The sequence below is a fragment of the Cebus imitator genome, unplaced genomic scaffold (assembly GCF_001604975.1).
Source record: "Cebus imitator isolate Cc_AM_T3 unplaced genomic scaffold, Cebus_imitator-1.0 Scaffold117, whole genome shotgun sequence".
NCBI lineage: Eukaryota > Metazoa > Chordata > Mammalia > Primates > Cebidae > Cebus > Cebus imitator.
In genome coordinates, this window is record NW_016107432.1 from 5,143,777 (window position 1) to 5,161,364 (window position 17,588).

At 59.2% G+C, this 17,588-nt stretch overlaps 1 protein-coding gene across 8 annotated transcripts in view; it reads right to left on the minus strand.

The window, feature by feature from the left end:
* Nucleotides 1-236: 236 nt before the first annotated feature.
* The window catches only part of SH3TC1 (SH3 domain and tetratricopeptide repeats 1), a 63,778-nt gene continuing 46,426 nt past the window's right edge, over nucleotides 237-17,588 (minus strand). For 7 of the 8 annotated variants that reach the window (XM_037742186.1, XM_037742185.1, XM_037742187.1 and 4 more), the window contains 8 exons: nucleotides 16,341-16,382; nucleotides 12,856-14,520; nucleotides 8,873-9,053; nucleotides 8,272-8,422; nucleotides 5,877-5,999; nucleotides 5,021-5,171; nucleotides 3,736-3,932; nucleotides 237-646 (listed from right to left, as the gene is read on the minus strand). In XM_037742186.1, the coding sequence (XP_037598114.1) occupies nucleotides 389-646; nucleotides 3,736-3,932; nucleotides 5,021-5,171; nucleotides 5,877-5,999; nucleotides 8,272-8,422; nucleotides 8,873-9,053; nucleotides 12,856-14,520; nucleotides 16,341-16,382 (2,768 nt within the window). In that variant the 3' untranslated portion in view covers nucleotides 237-388. The remainder of the gene's footprint in view (nucleotides 647-3,735; nucleotides 3,933-5,020; nucleotides 5,172-5,876; nucleotides 6,000-8,271; nucleotides 8,423-8,872; nucleotides 9,054-12,855; nucleotides 14,521-16,340; nucleotides 16,383-17,588) is intronic. The other variant, XR_005201942.1, reaches the window with a different exon arrangement.

Here is a 17,588-nt window from a genome sequence, read left to right on the forward strand (position 1 = left end):
AGACCTATGGCAAAAGCTCAGAGCAGGCACCTGCCCAGGGAGTACCTCTACCGTCTCCCCTCTGGCCGCCAAGGAAACCGAGGCTCATGGTGACCTGGCCCAAGTCTGTTGGACTCAGGGTCTTTCTCATACCCAAGATCAGGACATAGCAGCAGGGCTGCCCCAGGGAAGGGAGCTGGCCCCTAGACACGCCCAGAAAGCACGCCAGGGAAGGATGCCTTTGTGACTTCAGTAAGTTATTGCAAAAAAAAAAAACTCATTTATTGTCATTTGACCCCTGCTTTCATGTCCCCATTTCCCAGAAAATGAGCCACTGGAGACACCAGGAGAGGCAGGAGACCACACTCCCACCCCAGCAGCACAAAACCCACTTCCTCGGACGCTGTCCTCAGTGAGGGTGGCTGGGGGCCAGCCAGGGGGCCCACCCGCAGAGCGGCAGGGGAGGCAGATTGACCCTGCGGATGTTGAGCTCGGTGGCAAAGGTCCTGGCCTTCTGGTAGAAGAAGAGCGACTTCTCGCGGTCCAGGAGGAAGTTGTGGTAGATTGTGGCCAGCCGAGTGTAGATCTTCAGCTGTGCCTTCTTGTTGCCCAGGTCCACGGCGGCCGCCAGTGCCAACTGGTAATACCCAGCCGCATCAAAAGGGTCCTGAAGGGGACAGGCCATGCTCAGCCAAAGGGGACTTGAAGCACGTCTCCCCAGAGGCCATTCCTGCTCCATTATGTCCCACCAGCACCGGCTCACCCCAGGAGCCCCAAAGCCTGTGAAACTCCACTGCTGCAGGCCCTGACACCCCCTGGAAGCCTCCCTGACTGTCCCTAACCTGACCCCCCCTGAGCCTCCTGCCCCAGCCCCACCCTCTCTGCAGGCAGTGACTGTTTTCCCCATGGGCTGTGGTTGGGGTGCATCCTGTCTGCTCTGAGAGTCCCATGCGGGACTTGTGGCTCCCAGCCACAGCAGGGGCACAGTGTTGAGTGACCCAGGCTTCCCTCTGACCCCTGTCCACAATGACCATTTCCAGGCCCTTCCACGGGCCGGGCCAGGTGCAAAAGAATCTCACAGGTGTCATCTCTGGGACTCTTCTCTGAAATAGGGACAGAAAGTGACTCCCCAGACCTCTGCTACCATTTTAGATGCATCTTTCGCTCAAACTCGCCATCCCTGGGTTGGGATGTGGCCTCCCCAGACCTCCTCCTTGACCGTCCCATCCCCCACCCAGCTTCTCCCAAGGCGCCTCCTCCACATGGGGGTCACCCAAGGGACCTCTCCAAGACCCATGCCGGGCCAGCCCCCTTTACCATCTCAAGACAGCTCCCAGGGCCAAGGACAAAGTCCAAGATGCAGAGCCAGTTCATTCCCTCGCTGCCCACCCACACACGGAGCAGGGGTGCATCCAACGCCCCCCAGCCCCACCCAACACTGGACTCTGCCGGGTGCACGGCTGAACCTAATGTCCCTGCTACCAGTCTGGGGGACCTGGGAGTGAAAACTGACCGCACAGGGTGGCCAGGGCTGTGGCAGAGGGAAGCCTGGGAGCCTGTGGGGAGCTCGGGAGACCCCAGACTCAGCCTGGGGTGGGAGGCGACGGCTTCCTGAAAGAGGGGGCATCCCAACGAAACAGAAAAGAGCCAGCCAAAGCATGTGTCTGTGTGCCTGTGTGTGCATGTGCTGGCGTCTGTGTGTGCCTGTGTGTGCACCTGTGTGTGCCTGTGTGTGCCTGCCTGTGTGTGCCTGTGTGTGCACCTGTGTGCCTGTGTGTGCCTGTGCCTGTGTGTGCCTGTGCCTGTGTGTGCATGTGTGTGCACCTGTGCGCCTGTGTGTGCACCTGTGTGCCTGTGTGTGCCTGTGCCTGTGTGTGCCTGTGTGTGCACCTGTGCGCCTGTGTGTGCCTGTGTGTGCCTGTGTGTGCATGTGCTTATGTGTGCCTGTGTGTATGTGGCTGTGTGTGTTCCTGTGTGCATATGCCTGTGTGTGTGCACCTGTGTGTATGTGCCTGTGTGTGCGTGTGCCTGTGTGTGTGTGCATGTGTGCTTGTGCCTGTGTGTGTGTGTGTGCATGTGTATGTGCCTGTGCCTCTATGTGCATTTGCGAGTCGCTGTGTGTGTGCCTGTGCCTGTGTGTGTATGCCTGTGCTTGTGTGTGTGTACCTGTGTGCACACAGGTGCCGGTGTGTGTGTGTGCATTTGTGTGTGCCTGTGGTGTGTGCAGCAGCTGGTGGGTGGCAGGGCATACCCAATCCACCCTATTCCAGAGCTCACTCTCATGTGTATACTCAAAGGGACCCCATTTCAGAGGCAGTCGGCAAAGATGCCTATTTACCCCTGCCTCTCTGCCAGCCTTCCAGGCCCCATCCAGCCTGGCTTTCTCTCCCACCCCTCTGGGCCCAGGGTTCAGTGTCTCCTACACAGGAGGAGGGTGTGGCCTTGGAAAGACACCTGCCCTGGGGGAATTCTGAGAGGGCCTCCATGGGGGACACTGTCCTGCGCTGACAGCACAGTCACGATGAGGCCCAGAGGGCTGTGCATGGGAAGGAGGTGGAGGCCTCTGCTCCTCGACCCCAGCCGTGGACCTCTGCCTCTCAGGGACAACTAGGTCCTTCCCTTCCCCCTGGGTGGGCGGAGCGGGCAGCGGGCGTGACCAAGAGAGATAAAGGCCCCTTCTGGGAGGCCCGTCCCCTGGCTCACATGTCAGCTCGTGAGTGGAGAGCAGAGTCCCTCTGGGCCTGCTGCCTGGCACCTCCCTGTCTGGCTGGGACTTGGGAGGCCACAGGGACCACTTCTGAGCACCAGGTATCGCCAGCACTGGGCCGGGGCCTCCGGGGCAGCCCCAGGCCTGTAGGGGTATACGGGGCGGGGTCTTAGGGCTGCCCACCTTCTCATGTTGTTTTAAGGCCCCCAAGAGCTGAATCCCTGGACTGGAGCGCACCGGCCCCTCATCCCACAAGGAGCACTGATGCGGCGCCGGGGCGATGCTGAGGAGGGGCGGGTGCCTGCAGGGCAGGGGGGTGGAGATACTCCAGGTCAGAGCCAGCGCGTCCCAGCTCTCACCCCTGCAGGGCTGGGAGCAGAGGGAGCACAGGTCCCAGCGCTGACCCAGCAAAGCCTCAGCCTGGCTGTTGGGGCCCCACCCACTGCACCTGCCCTGAGCTGGGTTTTCCCTGTCTGTGAAGCAGGGTGGTAAGACATCTGTCCTGCCCCACCCTGCCTGGGTAATATGAAGATTCAAGGTGTCTCAAGACTCCAGAAAGGAGTTGCTGAGTACAAATTGGCACTCTGGGCAGGCTTTCTAGGGGAGGCGATGGAATTTGGGTTGGATCTTGCATAGCAGATTCAATGTGAGGATGCCATCCCCCAAATGTCTTTCTCCCTACCCCATTTCCTTTGTTAACTGCAACTTGATGGTTGACTGTCAAGACTCAGATTTGGTGTCACCTCCTCCAGGAGGGCCCCCATGACTACAATCCCTCTTCTTTACCCAGTGGCTGCCAGTGGGTAAAGAAGAGGCTGCTCATGTGTCAGCCTCCCTGGCTGAGGCTAAGCTCTTGAGGGCGGGGCCTGGCCAGCTCGGGAGCTGGGTCGTGTCTGCTAACCTTGCCGGCTCCTCCGGCCGGGCGCGGAGCTCCAGGGAGGCCACTGGGCCATTCCTAAGGAAGGCTGGAACCCAGGCCTCTGGGGTCTGGGTGGAGATCCCACTCCAAGGGGGCCGGGAGCCCCCCAGCCCTGCCCCTCCCCACCCACCTTCAGGTCGTAGAAGATGATGTCACCGAGCACCAGGTACACCTTCACGTAGTAGAGGGTCTCCTCGTCGAACTCCAGTGGCGAGTTGCAGAGCGACAGGGCCTTGAGGTAGAAGTGCTCTGCCAGCTCGCCATGGCCCAGCCGGTGGTGCAGGGCGGCCAGGCGGTGGTAGGCCACCCGCTCGTTCAGCCGGTCCCCTGGAGGGCAGGCCGAGGGGGCAGGTGTGAGAACAGGGCTCCCTGGGGCAGGCAGGGCACAGGCCCCTCAGGAGCAGGCATGCAGACGCCGGCAGCACCTGGCCCGCCTCCAGGCACCCGCGGTCACCCGGACAGCCCCAGTCAGTCCCTCCAGGCTCCCAGACTCACTTTTCCCATCTGCAAAGCAGAACCAATAAGTCCTGCCCCTGTCTACTGTGAGGCTTTGGCAAAGTGGGACTTGGACGGCCCAGCTCTGTGCCTACACACAGCCGCCAGTCTCTGCTCACTGCTTTTAACCAGGAGAGCCCAAAAGGCGTGCAGCCCAGACACTCCCGGGCACCAGGGCTCCAGGCAGCCCACAGACATGACATTTAACTCTTCCTGAGCGTGTCATCACCAGAGTCCCCGGCACTGGGGAGTTGCTGCGTGCCTGAACTCCAGGTGCCCCCGAAAATGTGCAAGGCCACCAGGTCTGTATCCGGCATCCTCCCCTCTCCAGGGCAAGGGGCGTGGAGCCTGCATTCAATGCATTCCCACATGGCTGCACACCTACTGTGTGACAGGCTGTGGGGCGCAAGGCGCTGGGGCATGCAGCCGGCTCAGGGCTCCCTCTCTGGAGGAGGACAGACAACCCTGGCACAGCACCAGGAATGCCTGGCATTAAGGGGCAGGCTGCCGGAAGGGGAACTGGGATTTCATCAGCCAGAGAACTGTGTGCTTGATGAAGGTGGGAAGGGCACAAGAGAAAGGGATCAATCAGTGCACATGAGGCCATGGCCACTCTGCCTGGCACACTCAGAGACTGACCAGATGCCTGAAGTGTCTAGAAGGCAGGGCACACTGGGCAGACCTTATGGTCGGCAGGGGGAAGAGGCAGAGGAAGCAGAGCTCAGCCAGGCAGGGAGCTCTACACTGCGTGAGAGACCTCCGGTTGTGCCCAGGGCCAGACAGGGGGGCCAGCTGGGCAGATCTGCCTGCCTGGACAGGAGACCAGAGAACCCAGCAGCTATGTCGGCTCCTGCCCTGCAGGCCTGCAGGCTGCGCTCTGGCAAGGTGTCGGTCCCGGCAGCGCGGGGTCCGGGGCTTACCCAGGGTGATGCTGAGTGCTAGGGCCATGTGGGCGAACTCCAGGCCCTCCTGGGGCTCCTCCAGCGTGGCCAGCAGCGCCACCAGCTTGTTGCACAGCCGCAGCTCCGCCTTGCGGTTGCCCGTCGTCACTGCCAGGGGCAGGGCCCGGTCCTACCACACAGGCAGGCGGGGTCAGGCTTCCCGCACCCACCCTGCCCATCGCCCTCCTCAGAACCCAAACATGTGCCTGGAGTTTTCCACGGCCCAGCTACCCGTGGGCCTCCACACGGCTCTGTGATCTGAGAGAAAGGGCGACACCCAAGCTGGGGGCTGAAGGGTCACCTGAGGCCCATCCAGCCGTGCCCTGCAGCCTCAGACCAGCCCCTCCCACCTGGGCACCAGGGGTCTGGCTGAGGGGACCCAGCACTCCTCTCTGCTCTAAGAACACCACACTTATCTGTGCCCAGGGCTGAGCCACACCATGAGCTCAGAGGAAGGGAGAAGCTGTCCCTCCGGGGTGCTTGCAGACCTGGACCCTGTCCCTGGGTCTCCCACTGACATGCCGTGTGTCCTTTGACATGTCCCCGTGCCTCTCTGAGCCTCAGTTTCCTCATCTGGGAGATGGGGACAGGACTTCCCACCATGGCTGCTTGAGCTCATCTGGTGAAGGGAAAGCCCGTTGCTGTGTCCAGGGCCCAAGCTTTTGATCTGGGCGGGGGTGCAGTCAATGTCCCTCCCAGTGAAACCGCTAGGAAACTAAGCACATGCATGGGGCGGCCCTGACTCCACCTGGGAGGCCTCTGCCCTGCCACACCTGTGCCTCACCCCTCAAGGTGCCCCCAAGGCCAACCCGCATCAGCCCACAGGCCAGCTCACTCGGTAGAAGGACACGGCTTTCTCCCGCTCCCAGGCCCCATTGAAGAAGATGTCTCCAGCCGCCTCGAACAGCTCCAGCCCCAGGCTGGGGTCGCCTGTGTACAGGGCCACATTCTGTGCCACCTGCAAGGAGGCAGAAGTTCCCTCAAGACCCACACGTGGCGAGGTGGCCACACCCACCCAGGTGAGACTCCCTCACCAGCCTCTCCCTGTCACACTGTAGGTGCACCTCAGCCTTTTCAGACCCTGTGTGCTGGGGCTGCCACCACTGCTGGCATGAGGACAGTGACCAGATGCAGCTGAGTGCCAGGAGGTGCCTGTGCAGCTGCAGCCCAGGAGCCAGCAGGCAAGGGTGGGCGAGGAGCTGGGCACGGAGCCCAGAGCCAGCCTCCAACCCACTCACAACATGCTGACCTCGGCGCTCTCTGCCCCGGCGTCTTCAGGGCTCCCACACATCCTGCCCCTCTGTCCTGGTCCTTCCCCTCTGTCAGGGTCGCCTGTCTCTCCCACCAGGAAGGTCAGCTCCACAAGGCCAGGGACCAAGCCATGGGCTTCTCTGCAGTGTTCAGGGCCTCCTGCCGCTCCTGGCCCCAGCAGGTGCTCCACAAATGCCCACTGAGTGCATGGCTGAGCAGTCTAGCCCTGCCTGTGACCCACCTGTGACCTGGCCAGACCCCACTGCTTGCTGTTCCCAGACAGTGCCAGGCTCCCACCCATGCCTGGGCCTCCACACCTGTGAATCCTGCCCCCAGGGCTAGGCCTAGCCCCCTCCCCCCGCACTCACACCAGCCTCTGGGCCTCCAGACTGCGGGTAGCCCAGCCCCCGCTCCTTTCTGTGCTGCCACACCCCTGCCACAGCTCAGGGCCCCACATCAAGAGTGTTCGTGGGTGGGCCTGGTCCCCTCTTGGCCATGAGCTCTTGATCCTTCTCCTCAGCTTGAGGAGGTACACAGCAGGTGCTCAAAAATGAAAGCCTCACCAGGCTCATGGGCTTCCCAATTTGTTCCAGATCACACTGTGTTTGGGAAAGCCTCTGAAAACAGCTGCTATGATAGATGCATTTGGTAGGGAGATGTGCCATGTGTTGCTTGGAGAAGTTCTTCTGTGTTAACTGAGTGGACACATTATTTGAGCATGTGCTGTATACCAGCAGGTGCTGGGCCTGTGAGCGGCCCATGTCTCTGCCCTCAGGGAGAAGATGCTGGGCATTTGGGGAGGATATGAGGGAACCAGTGGGAAGGAGGGGAAAGGCATACAGCAGGTGCTCAGCAGTGGCTTTGGAATGAGTAGATGGATGGATGAATGGATGGATGGATAAGCAGATGTATGTATGGATGGATGTATGGATGGATGAATAAGCACATGCATGTATGTATGTATGGATGGATGGATGTATATATGGATGGATGGATGGATGGGCAGATGAATGGATGGATATGTGAATAGATGGATGCATGAATGGATGGATGGATGGATGGATGGATAGATGGATGGATGGATAGATGGATGGATAGATGGATGGATGAATGGAATGATGCATGTATCTATGCGTGGATGGATGGGTGGATGACGTATGTATGTACATATGGATGGATGGAGAGATGGATGGATGGATGAATGTATGAATAAACAAATGGACTGACAGACAAATGAATGGAGGAATGAATGAATGATTGGATAGGTGGATGAATGGATGGATGGATGATGGATGGATAGATGGATGGATGAATAGATGGACAGATGGATGATGGATGGATAGATGGAAGGATGAGCAGGTGAATGGATGGATAATGGAAAGATGGATGGATGGATCATGGATGGAAGGGCAAACAGGTGAATGGATGGATGATGGAGGGATAAATGGATGATGGAGGGATGGATGGATAGATGGATGGATGATAGATGAAAGGATGAACAGGTGAGTGGATGGATGATGGATGAATGGATGATGGATAGAAGGATGGACAGGTGAATTGATGGATGATAGAAGGATGGATGGATGATGGATGGACAGAAGGACAAATAGGTGAATGGATGGATGATGGAAGAACGGATGGATGGATGGTAGGATGAACAGATAAATGAATGAATGGACACATGGATGGATAGATGATGGACGGATGGATGGATGGATGGTAGGATGAACAGATAAATGAATGAATGGACACATGAATGGATGGATGATGAAGGACGGGTGGATGGATGGATGGATGAACAGGTAAATGGGTGAATGGACACGTGAATGGATGGATGATGGATGGATGGACGGTTGGGTGGATGGATGAACAGGTAAATGGGTGAATGGACACGTGAATGGATGGATGATGGATGGACGGATGGTTGGGTGGATGGAGAGAGAGCCTGTGCAGGGCCCTCCCGCATCCTCGCTGCTCACCTGGATGTACAGGTCCACCAGCTCACTCTGCCGCAGGATGTAATAGATCTTTCCTGCTTGTAGCCAGGCATGCGCCTCCTTCTCTTTCTTCTGGAGGTCGATGAAAATCCCCAGACTCCGTTTGGTGTAGTCCAGAGCGGATTTATAGGCCCTGGCATGAGACACAGGTGTCAGAACGCGCGCTCCACATCCTGGAACCAGTCTGCCTCTTCCTGTGGGTCTGGTGACAGATGAATTTCGAATGTGGGGCCTGGGAACGGCCCTCTTGTGTGCACAGTGTCCTGCCCCTCCCAGGCTGCTGGGAGGGCCGGAATGAACAAGTGCAGTACGGAAAGGATGAAGGACATCCTGAGGGAACCAGGCATCATGCTGCCCCGTGGCAGGAGGGGCATACTCCATCTCCCCCAGCTTCCAGACACAGCCTGTGTCTTCTCCAGATGCAGCCCTGGGTCACCCAAAGCCCGCCAGCTCAGAGCATCTGACGCCAAGGAAACAACCCCAAGGAGAGCACTGCTGGGGCCCTGGGCCAGCTTCCCTGTGCCCCCACCCTGCCTCGCTCCACCGCGCCCTGGCCCCCTGCCACCACGGAACCAGCCCTCACCGCTCAGTGCCCAGGGACAGGTAGAGCTGGCTGATGGTCTCCAGGAGCTGCCCCTCCAGCACCTTGTCGGCCACCCTGCAGGCCAGGGAGAGCTGGAGCTCATGGTAGATGACGCACTGGGCCTCGCTGGGCATGACGGCGCTGTAGAAGTGGCACAGCCGCTGGACGGCCCTCAGCTGGCCTGGGCGGAAGACAAAAAGGAAGACGTCGGCCTCCCAGCACTGCAGCAAGGCCGGCCGGGCTCGGAGGCCCCTGTGGTGTGTCTGCCTCCTCCACGCCTCCGTGAGCCGGGACCGCATAGGCAGGACACTGAGCACGGACAGGCCTGGAGCCCATGCAAGGGTAGCCACCGGGCACACCACAACATGGGCACAGCTTGGGAGAGCACCAGCCTTCTCTACAACCCCCAGGGCTGAGGTCCTGGCCAGGCCCTGTCCCTGCACCAGGTCATCTGTTTCTGCTTCACAAAGCCCCTCTGACCAGGACCATGGCTGCCTTCAGCCCGAGCTGATGAGGCCAGGGGCACAAACAACCCTTGTCGCAGTTGGAACCCTGAGAGACCAAAGCCAAGCATCATGTCTGCCACACACGGCATCATGTTGGGGGAATGAGGTTCAAAGCTGGCCCCTGGCGTTCCCACGCCTGTCCTCCTCCCAGGCAGCCAGGCTCCAAACCCACTGGCTTCCCGGCCTCTCCCAAAGCCAGGGCGCTGGGAACAGTGGGAAGTTTCTGACTGTCTAGCGTCAGAAACATGCCAGAGATTAACACCAGGAACCAGGTACACCCAATGGACATCAATAACGACAGCAAAATACACAGTCCTCTCAAGCGCCCACGGCAGAGCCCCCAAGACAGACCACATGCCAGGCCACAGAACGAGCCCCAGTGGGTGGAAAAGGCCTGAGAGCAAAGCAGAGGTGATCTTCAGCGGCACGGACATGAAACTGGAAATCAACAGTGAAGACAATTTGGGAAATTCAAAAATATGTGGAAATTACACACTCCTAAACAACCAGCGAGTCAAAGGAGATCATCAGGGAAACTGGAAGTAACTGGAGAAGAATGAACACGGAAGCACAGCAGGGGCCGGGCGCGGTGGCTCACACCTGTCATCCGGCACTGTGGGAGGCCGAGGCAGGAGGATCACTTGAGCCCAGGAGTTCGAGACCAGCCTGGGCAACAGGGTGAAACCCCGTCTCTACAAACAATACAAAAATTAGCCAGGCGTGATGGCACATGTCTGTAATCCCAGCTACTCGGGAGGCTGAGGCATGAGAATGGCTTGAACCTGGTTAGAGGCTGCAATGAGCTGAGATAACACCATTGCACTCCAACCTGGGCAGCGGAGCAAAATGTTGTCTAAGAAGAAAAAAAAAGCACAGCATATCAAAAAATTCCAAGATGCAGGTAAGGCAATGCTCAAAGGGAAACGTCAAATCAAAGACCTAAACTTGGCTGGGTGCGGTGGCTCACACCTGTAATCCCAGCACTTTGGGAGGCAGAAGTGGGCGGATCAGTAGGTCAGGAGTTCAAGACCAGCCAGGCCAACATGGTGAAACCCCGTCTCTACTAAAAATACAAAAATTAGCCTGGCGTGGTGGCTCGTGCCTGTAGTCCCAGCTACTCAGGAGGCTGAGGCAGGAGAGTCGCTTGATCCAGGGAGATGGAGGTTGCAGTGAGCCAAGATCGAGCCATGCACTCCAGCCTGGGCGACAGAGCAAAACTCTGTCTCAATCAAAACAAAATCAAAAAACCCTCAACTCCCACCCTTGAGAAACAGAAAAAGAAGAATGAACTAAACCCAAAGCAAGTAAAAGGAAGAAAATAATAAACGTTAGAATGTGGAATATGTGAAGCAAAATAGAGAGAATGAGGAAACTACAGATAAGCAACAGAACCAAAAGTTGTTTTTTTGAAAATATTAATAAAATTGACAAATCTTTCACCAGACTGACCAAGAAAAGAAAGACGGGATACAGATGACGAAAATCGGAGACTGAGCCCCATGGCTCACGCCTGTAATCCCAGCACTCTGTGAGGCCGAGGTGGGAGGATCGCTGAGGCCAGCACCCGAGGCCAGCCTGGGCAACGTGCTGACACCCCACCTCTATTAAAAATAAGCCAGTACATAAAACCCCACATTTCTAAAATCAGAAATGAAGAGGGGACATTATTGCCGACCTGACAGAAATAAAAGGATTCCATGAAAACTCTGAACAATTGTACACCAACAAGTCAGATCATCCAGAGGCAGCGGCCAGTTCCGGAAAGACAGACTACCGAAAGTGACTTGAAAATGACCCCAAGTAAGCACGTGGGGTACCAGCCTGCCCTCGGTCTCCTGGGCTGTTTGGCAAGGGGTGGAGAGAGGGAAGCATGAGCCCTGTCCCCTGTCCTGTGTTCCCAAGTCTGAATCCCACCCTGGGGGAGGGCCTCGTAGGAGGTGCCACTGGCTAATGTGGCCAGGACGCACCGGAGGCCACAGTGGGGACTGGGGCGCCGAGTTCCTCCTGGAGGTCCCAAAGGTCCCCTTCTAGTCAGAGAATCCCCTGGGGAAGATGCCTGGGTCTGAACCCTCCCACCCCTCCTTGGGCAGATGTGTAGGACCAGGGCCCCCTCACATCCTTTCTGGAAGCTCATCCCTCCCAGGGCCAGGAGCGGGTGCCAGGCTTGTGCTAAGTGGACAGACTCGGCCACAGCCCTGGGGCTCTGAGCCGGGCCACAGGAGGCACCTCTTCGTGGTCTCAGGATGCTGGGATGTCCATCCTGGGAGGATGGACAAAGCACTGCGGGGCAGAGGGGACCCACAATGGTACCACAGGTCCTGGCCATTTCCCCGGACTCAGCTTCCTCCGTCTATGCCCTGCAGTCTAGGCTGCAGCAGCCCTGCCCACCTACTGTCTGTCCACTGCTCGCAGCTGCAGTGAGTATTCTACAGCACTTGATGGCTCCCCAGTGCTTCTGGGAAAAGGATTAAGCCACAGCCTGAGGCCCCAGGCCCTGCTTAGCTCCACAGCAGAGCTTCTCACCATCCAGCACCCAACGCACTCACTCCCAAGTCTGCACCTCCCTGCACAGGCTCTGCTCACTCACCCCCATGCACACTCCCGTTCACTCATCCCCACTTACACTTTCACTCACGCACCCCCAAGCTCACTCACCCCTGCTTACACCCCTGCTTACCCACCCCTGCTTACCCACCCCCACTCACTCACCTGTTCACTCACCCCCATTCCGTCACCCCGGGCCTTCACACAGCTACACACCAGCCCCTCGCCCGCCACCTACCACTTGTCTAAATCCTCTCAACCCTCTGGTCCCAGACTAAAGAGACTTCCCTAACGCGGGGCCAAGAGCTGCCCCGCCATCACGACACTCACGCTTTTGTGGCTTCTCTGGACCGAAGGTCACTTTCCCACGCTCAGCCCCTGCCACCCGAGGACCCCACAAGCCCCATTTGTGGGTGGGGCCAGGCACCGTCTGCACAGCGAGCTGCTTGTGCATGAACTGCTCGGCGGCTTTGGGTAACCACCCGCCCTCGAGTCTTCTGTGAAGTGGGATGTCAGGTGCACAGGGCTGCCGAGATGCCAAGCAGATAACATGGGCACAAGCCCTGGCGTCAGGGCCTGGCTCGAGGAAGGGCCCCGAGGCCCAGCTCAGCGGCGCCTGCTCTGCTCCCTGGGCTACGTCTAGGGTGACCCATCGCCCCCCTGCCTGGACTGCAGGGATTCCCAGTATGCAGGACTCAAGGTAGGATGGTCCCTGGGCAAACCAGAAAGGGCTGGCTCCCCCGATAGGGCACAGAGGGCCTGGCCCTGCGTGGGAACCGCCTGTCTCCAGGGCGCTTGCCAGCATCTGCTATTTGCCACAACTCAGCATTTTTGATGGTGGAAAAACCACCACTTGCATCTGAATCACAAACCCCAGGTGTGCCCTAACCCCGAGTGGCCCGGAAGGCAGGCAGGAGGGACCAGGTCACTCACTTTCCACGTGGCCCGTCTCCACGGCGACCAGAAAGGCCCACTCGTAGTAGCCTTTGCCCTGCTGGGCGGGGCCCTGGCGGGTGCACAGGTGGCCCAGCTGCAGGAGCACGTGGGTGAAGTCCCGGCCACACTCCCCGCGGGGCAGCCTCGAGAACAGCCGCACAGCCTCCAGGAGGTAGTGCTGTGCCAGCCTGCTGGCACCCACGTGCAGGCACAGAGCCCCGAAGTTGGCTAGCACCACTGCCTGGTTCCTCCGCTGGCCCAGGCCCTGAGCCACCTGCAGGGCGTGGTAGTAGCCCTCAGCTGCCTGCCTCGTCCGGCCGGTCCTCTTCAGGGCCACAGCCACCATGTTGGCAATCACACCCTCCTGGTCCTCGCTGGCCACCCCCGCATCCTGGACAGACTGCAGGATGTCCAGGGCCACCGGGCTCTGCCCGTGCAGCATGTGCAGCCAGGCCAGAGCCACTAGATGGTCCACGATGGCATGGACTCCGGCAGCCACACTGGCTTCCACTGCCTGTGTCATGAAGGTGATGGCCGGGCCGTGGCACCCGTGGTGGCTGTACAGCTGGGCCAGGCTGGCGTAGAGGGGGCCACGCAGTGGCTGGCCTGTGTCTGGGGCCAGGGAGGCCAGTGCTTGCCTGAGGTAGTGGGAAGCCTGGGCAGGGAGGCCGTGGGGCTGGGGGGTGTTCCGGAGCACCAAGTCCACGCTCCTCAGTGAGCTGGCCAGTGAGCCCCGTGTCCGCAATGAGGCCACCTTGACACAGCCCAGCACCAGGTGGGGCAGGCACTTGCGGCTGTAGATGTCAGCCAGGAGCAGGGAGCAGTCCGTGGGCCACGAAGCCGCCGGGGCTCCCGAGTCCCTGTGCAAAAGCAGCAGCCTCTCTAGGAAGGGCAGCGCCGCCTCGGGCTGCTTGAGGTGCACGTGGTGCCTGGCCAGCAGGAAGCAGGCGCGGGCCTCGGCCTGCAGGCTCTGGCCGCCCACCGCCCACCGCAGCGCCAGCTGCAGGAGTTCCCCCTCTGCCTCAGTGCTGCAGATGTGGCCGGGCGTGCCCAGGAGCAGCACCATGGCTTTGGGCACCACCTGTGCACACTTCTCCCGGTTCTTCTGCTTCCGGTAAATGCTGGCCAGGTTGGCATACACGGCCACCACCAGGAACAGGTCTCCAAAGCGGCCCTCCAGGGCCCCCAGCGCTTCCTCAAAGTACACCCGGGCCTGGGACAGCTTGAGTCTCCTGCTGCACAACCGTCCCAGGAGGAAGCACAGTCTGGCCAGGGCCATGAGGAGGCCGGCTTTCTTGGCCGTGCCCCGGGCCTGTGCCAGGCGCCCAGTCACCTCCTCCTCATCGCTGAAGCTGCAGAACAGAGTGCTCAGCCACGGCAGTGCCACATCATACAGGCCATGGAAGCCAGCCTCGTACTCAGGAGCGTTCAGGAATAGTAGCAGTGAGCTCAGGGTCTCCGGGTCTGTCCAGTCGTCCTCAGCTTCCAAGCAGAAGGAGGGCTTCTCTGGGTCCTGCAAGCTCTCGTCGCTGGATGCCGCACGGAGACCCCAGGACGCTGGCTCCTGGGGGCAGCCTGGGCAGGTCTTGCATTGTTCCAGAACATTCTTCACCTTCTGCAGGGTCTCCTGCGGCTCCAGGCTCAGGCAAGGTAGAGGTATTTCTGCAAGTCACAAAAACACCTAGATGATTAGAGTCCAGATGTGAGTGCTGGGTCCACTGGGGGCAGGTCCCCACATCCTGGCCTCTGCATCCCTGGCGCAGCACTCTTCAGACAATACTGCCCCACCGGCTTGCCAGTCCCCCCGTTCTCCTCCTTCGCCCATTTGACAGCATGGTTTCAGGAGATTCTATGTGTCAGCTCAGTGATCCTCGGAGAGTCTAAAGGCATCTAAAGGCATCCTTCCCTTTAGAATCAAAGCCAGTTAAGGCTGGGCATAGTGGCTTATGCCTGCAGTCCCAGCACTTTGGAAGGCCGAGGCAGGAGGATTGCTTGAGCCCAGGAGTTTGAAACCAGCCTGGGCAACAAAGTGAGACCCCTGACTCAAAAAAATAAAATAAAATAATAAAGAAAAAAAAAAGAGTCAAAGCCACTTAATTGGACCCGAGCATGCGCAGCGCTGCAACCACAAATGTAACTTTTGTCAGCGTACTGGGCCCCCCAGTGGGGTGCAGGAACCCATGAAATCCTCAACAAGCAGTCAGAGCTATTGATCAGCTCCAAAGCCACTATGCAAAGTTGGTAAAGCCACCCCTGGCAGAGGGCAGGGATGTCGTATGCATGTGCCCAGCTCCATGCGGGGAAAGGGACCATCCCTGCGGGAGGCATGGGAAAGCTTCCAGACCCCTGTGGCCACCTTCACCTTAGGTGGTCTGAAAACCTGAGGCCCACGGTTCCTACAGGGTTAACACAGGCCAGGCTGCCCGCACAGCCCCTTGGCGCTGGCTGGCTTCAGGGCATTCCCAGCCAAACCCCCTCCCAGAGGTGAGCAAACAAGCGCGCTTCCTGTCGGAAAACCTGGGAGGAAAGGAGACGTTACTGGGAAGGAAAGAATCTCGATTTAAACAGACTCTCTGTTTCAACCTCACATGTAAAAAATATTTTTAATACAAACTGTCTCCTTATTCATCTGTAAAGCCTTGGAATAAAAAATATTAAATATGGTTTAGGGGCAAATGTCTGACTTGACTACACTAGACCAGCTAAGAAATCTCCCACCCAGCAGAGGCAAACGGTCCCCCACAGCTGCTACCCTGGCTCTGGAGGGCCACGCACCTGGTCCAGGGACTTAGGCAGCCTGTGGAACCACCCCCTGCCCCCGGCAAGCCTACAACAGCCTTCTCTTCCCCACCGGCTTCCAGGCCTCCTCTGGGACCTCCTGCCTGTTTCCCAAATGTGCTCGGATGGATCCCATTCCCAGGGAATTTCCGAGGGCCCTTAACCCCAAGGGGAACTGTGTCCACATCCCCAGGCTCTCCCCACACGGACCCTGTGTGCAGGGAAAACAGAGCTGTAGATGAGGGGGGTCTCTCTCTGAATCAGCCCCTCAGGAAGGAGCAGACCCTTGGGGGACCTCAGTTAAGACCACTGTAACCTAAGCCTCTGAATCCAGCCACCCCATGAGGGCAGTGGCCTCACGTCACTGAGGCAGAGCAGAGGGCAAGCTGCAGCTTCTCCAGGTCATGAGAAAGGAACCCACAGCCCCACGTGGGCCCAGGCAGTAGAAAGGACTGCCTCGGTCGGGGACCAGGCAGGGGCTGGCATGTTCCCTGGAAGTGCGGCCCCCGCAGCCTCCAGCACCGCAGTGAATAGGAGATTTGGGCCCACCTCAGGCGACCTCCCCCAAGCCCGCAGCCCACACCCACAGAGGGGTGACAGCTGCACCCAATGCCCACCACGTGCTCAGCTCTGTTACCTCCCCCGGCCTTACCCCAAGGCCCAGCTCATAACCAGAGGGAGCCTGAGCCACCAGCAGAACCCACCTTGTTCCTGGGGCTGCTCAGTCTCAGCGTCCTCCACTGAATCTGGAAAGGGAGAAAAGAGAAGTCATCAAAAACCCCCACCAGCACCTCTGGTCCCCTGCCAGGTTGAGCTGGGTGCAGGCGTCACAGGGTGAGGGCATTGCAGGGTGCAGGCGTCACAGGGTGAGGGCATTGCAGAGGTGAGAGCATTGCAGGGTGCAGGTGTTGCGGGGTGAGAGCATTGCAGAGGTGAGGGCATTGCAGAGGTGAGAGCATTGCAGGGTGCAGGCGTCGCGGGGTGAGGGCATTGCAGAGGTGAGAGCATTGCAGGGTGCAGGTGTTGCGGGGTGAGGGCATTGCAGGGTGCAGGCNGGTGAGGGCATTGCAGAGGTGAGAGCATTGCAGGGTGCAGGTGTTGCGGGGTGAGGGCATTGCAGGGTGCAGGCTTTGCGGGGTGAGAGCATTGCAGAGGTGAGGGCATTGCAGAGGTGAGAGCATTGCAGGGTGCAGGTGTCGCGGGGTGAGGGCATTGCAGGGTGCAGGCGTCTCGAGGTGAGGGCATTGCAGAGGTGAGAGCATTGCAGGGTGCAGGTGTTGCGGGGTGAGGGCATTGCAGGGTGCAGGCGTCACGGGGTGAGGGCAGTGCAGGGTGCAGGTGCAGACCAGCACAGGAGCACTTTTGACACCTGAGGGAGAGGCACTAACTACGGAGTCAGAGAATCCCCGTCTTTCAGCCTCTCCAGGCCCCACCCCACCCAAGCCCCGTGAGGACTCTGCTCTCCCATCCTCTGGAGACATCCTCCTGCCATCACTGGAGAAAATGCCCTTGGCTTCCATCAGCTCCATCAGGGAGCAGGGCACACAGATCGGGCAGCAGCTCTGGGATGAATGCCACTCCGCCGTGCACCCCCACCCTCCTCATCCCAGGCCAGGCAGCTCCCGGGTCTCAGTTTCCACCCTCGTAAAGTGGCCGGCACTGCTTACTGGGTTTCCAAGCAGGTCAAATGAGAAATAGATGTAAAATGATGTGGCAGCGGCAAGCACTGTGAACTGGGATAACAGGCATGCAGTTCTGGGGAGTACCCTGCAATGTACCCAGCCCGCAACACCTGCACCCTGCAGCACCCCACCCAAGACACCTGTACCTGCAACAACCCACCCACACCGCCTGCACCCTGCAACGCCTGCCCTTTGCAACACCTCAACCCAGGACACCTGCACCCTGCAACGCCCCCACCCAGGCACCTGCACCCTGCAACGCCCCCACCC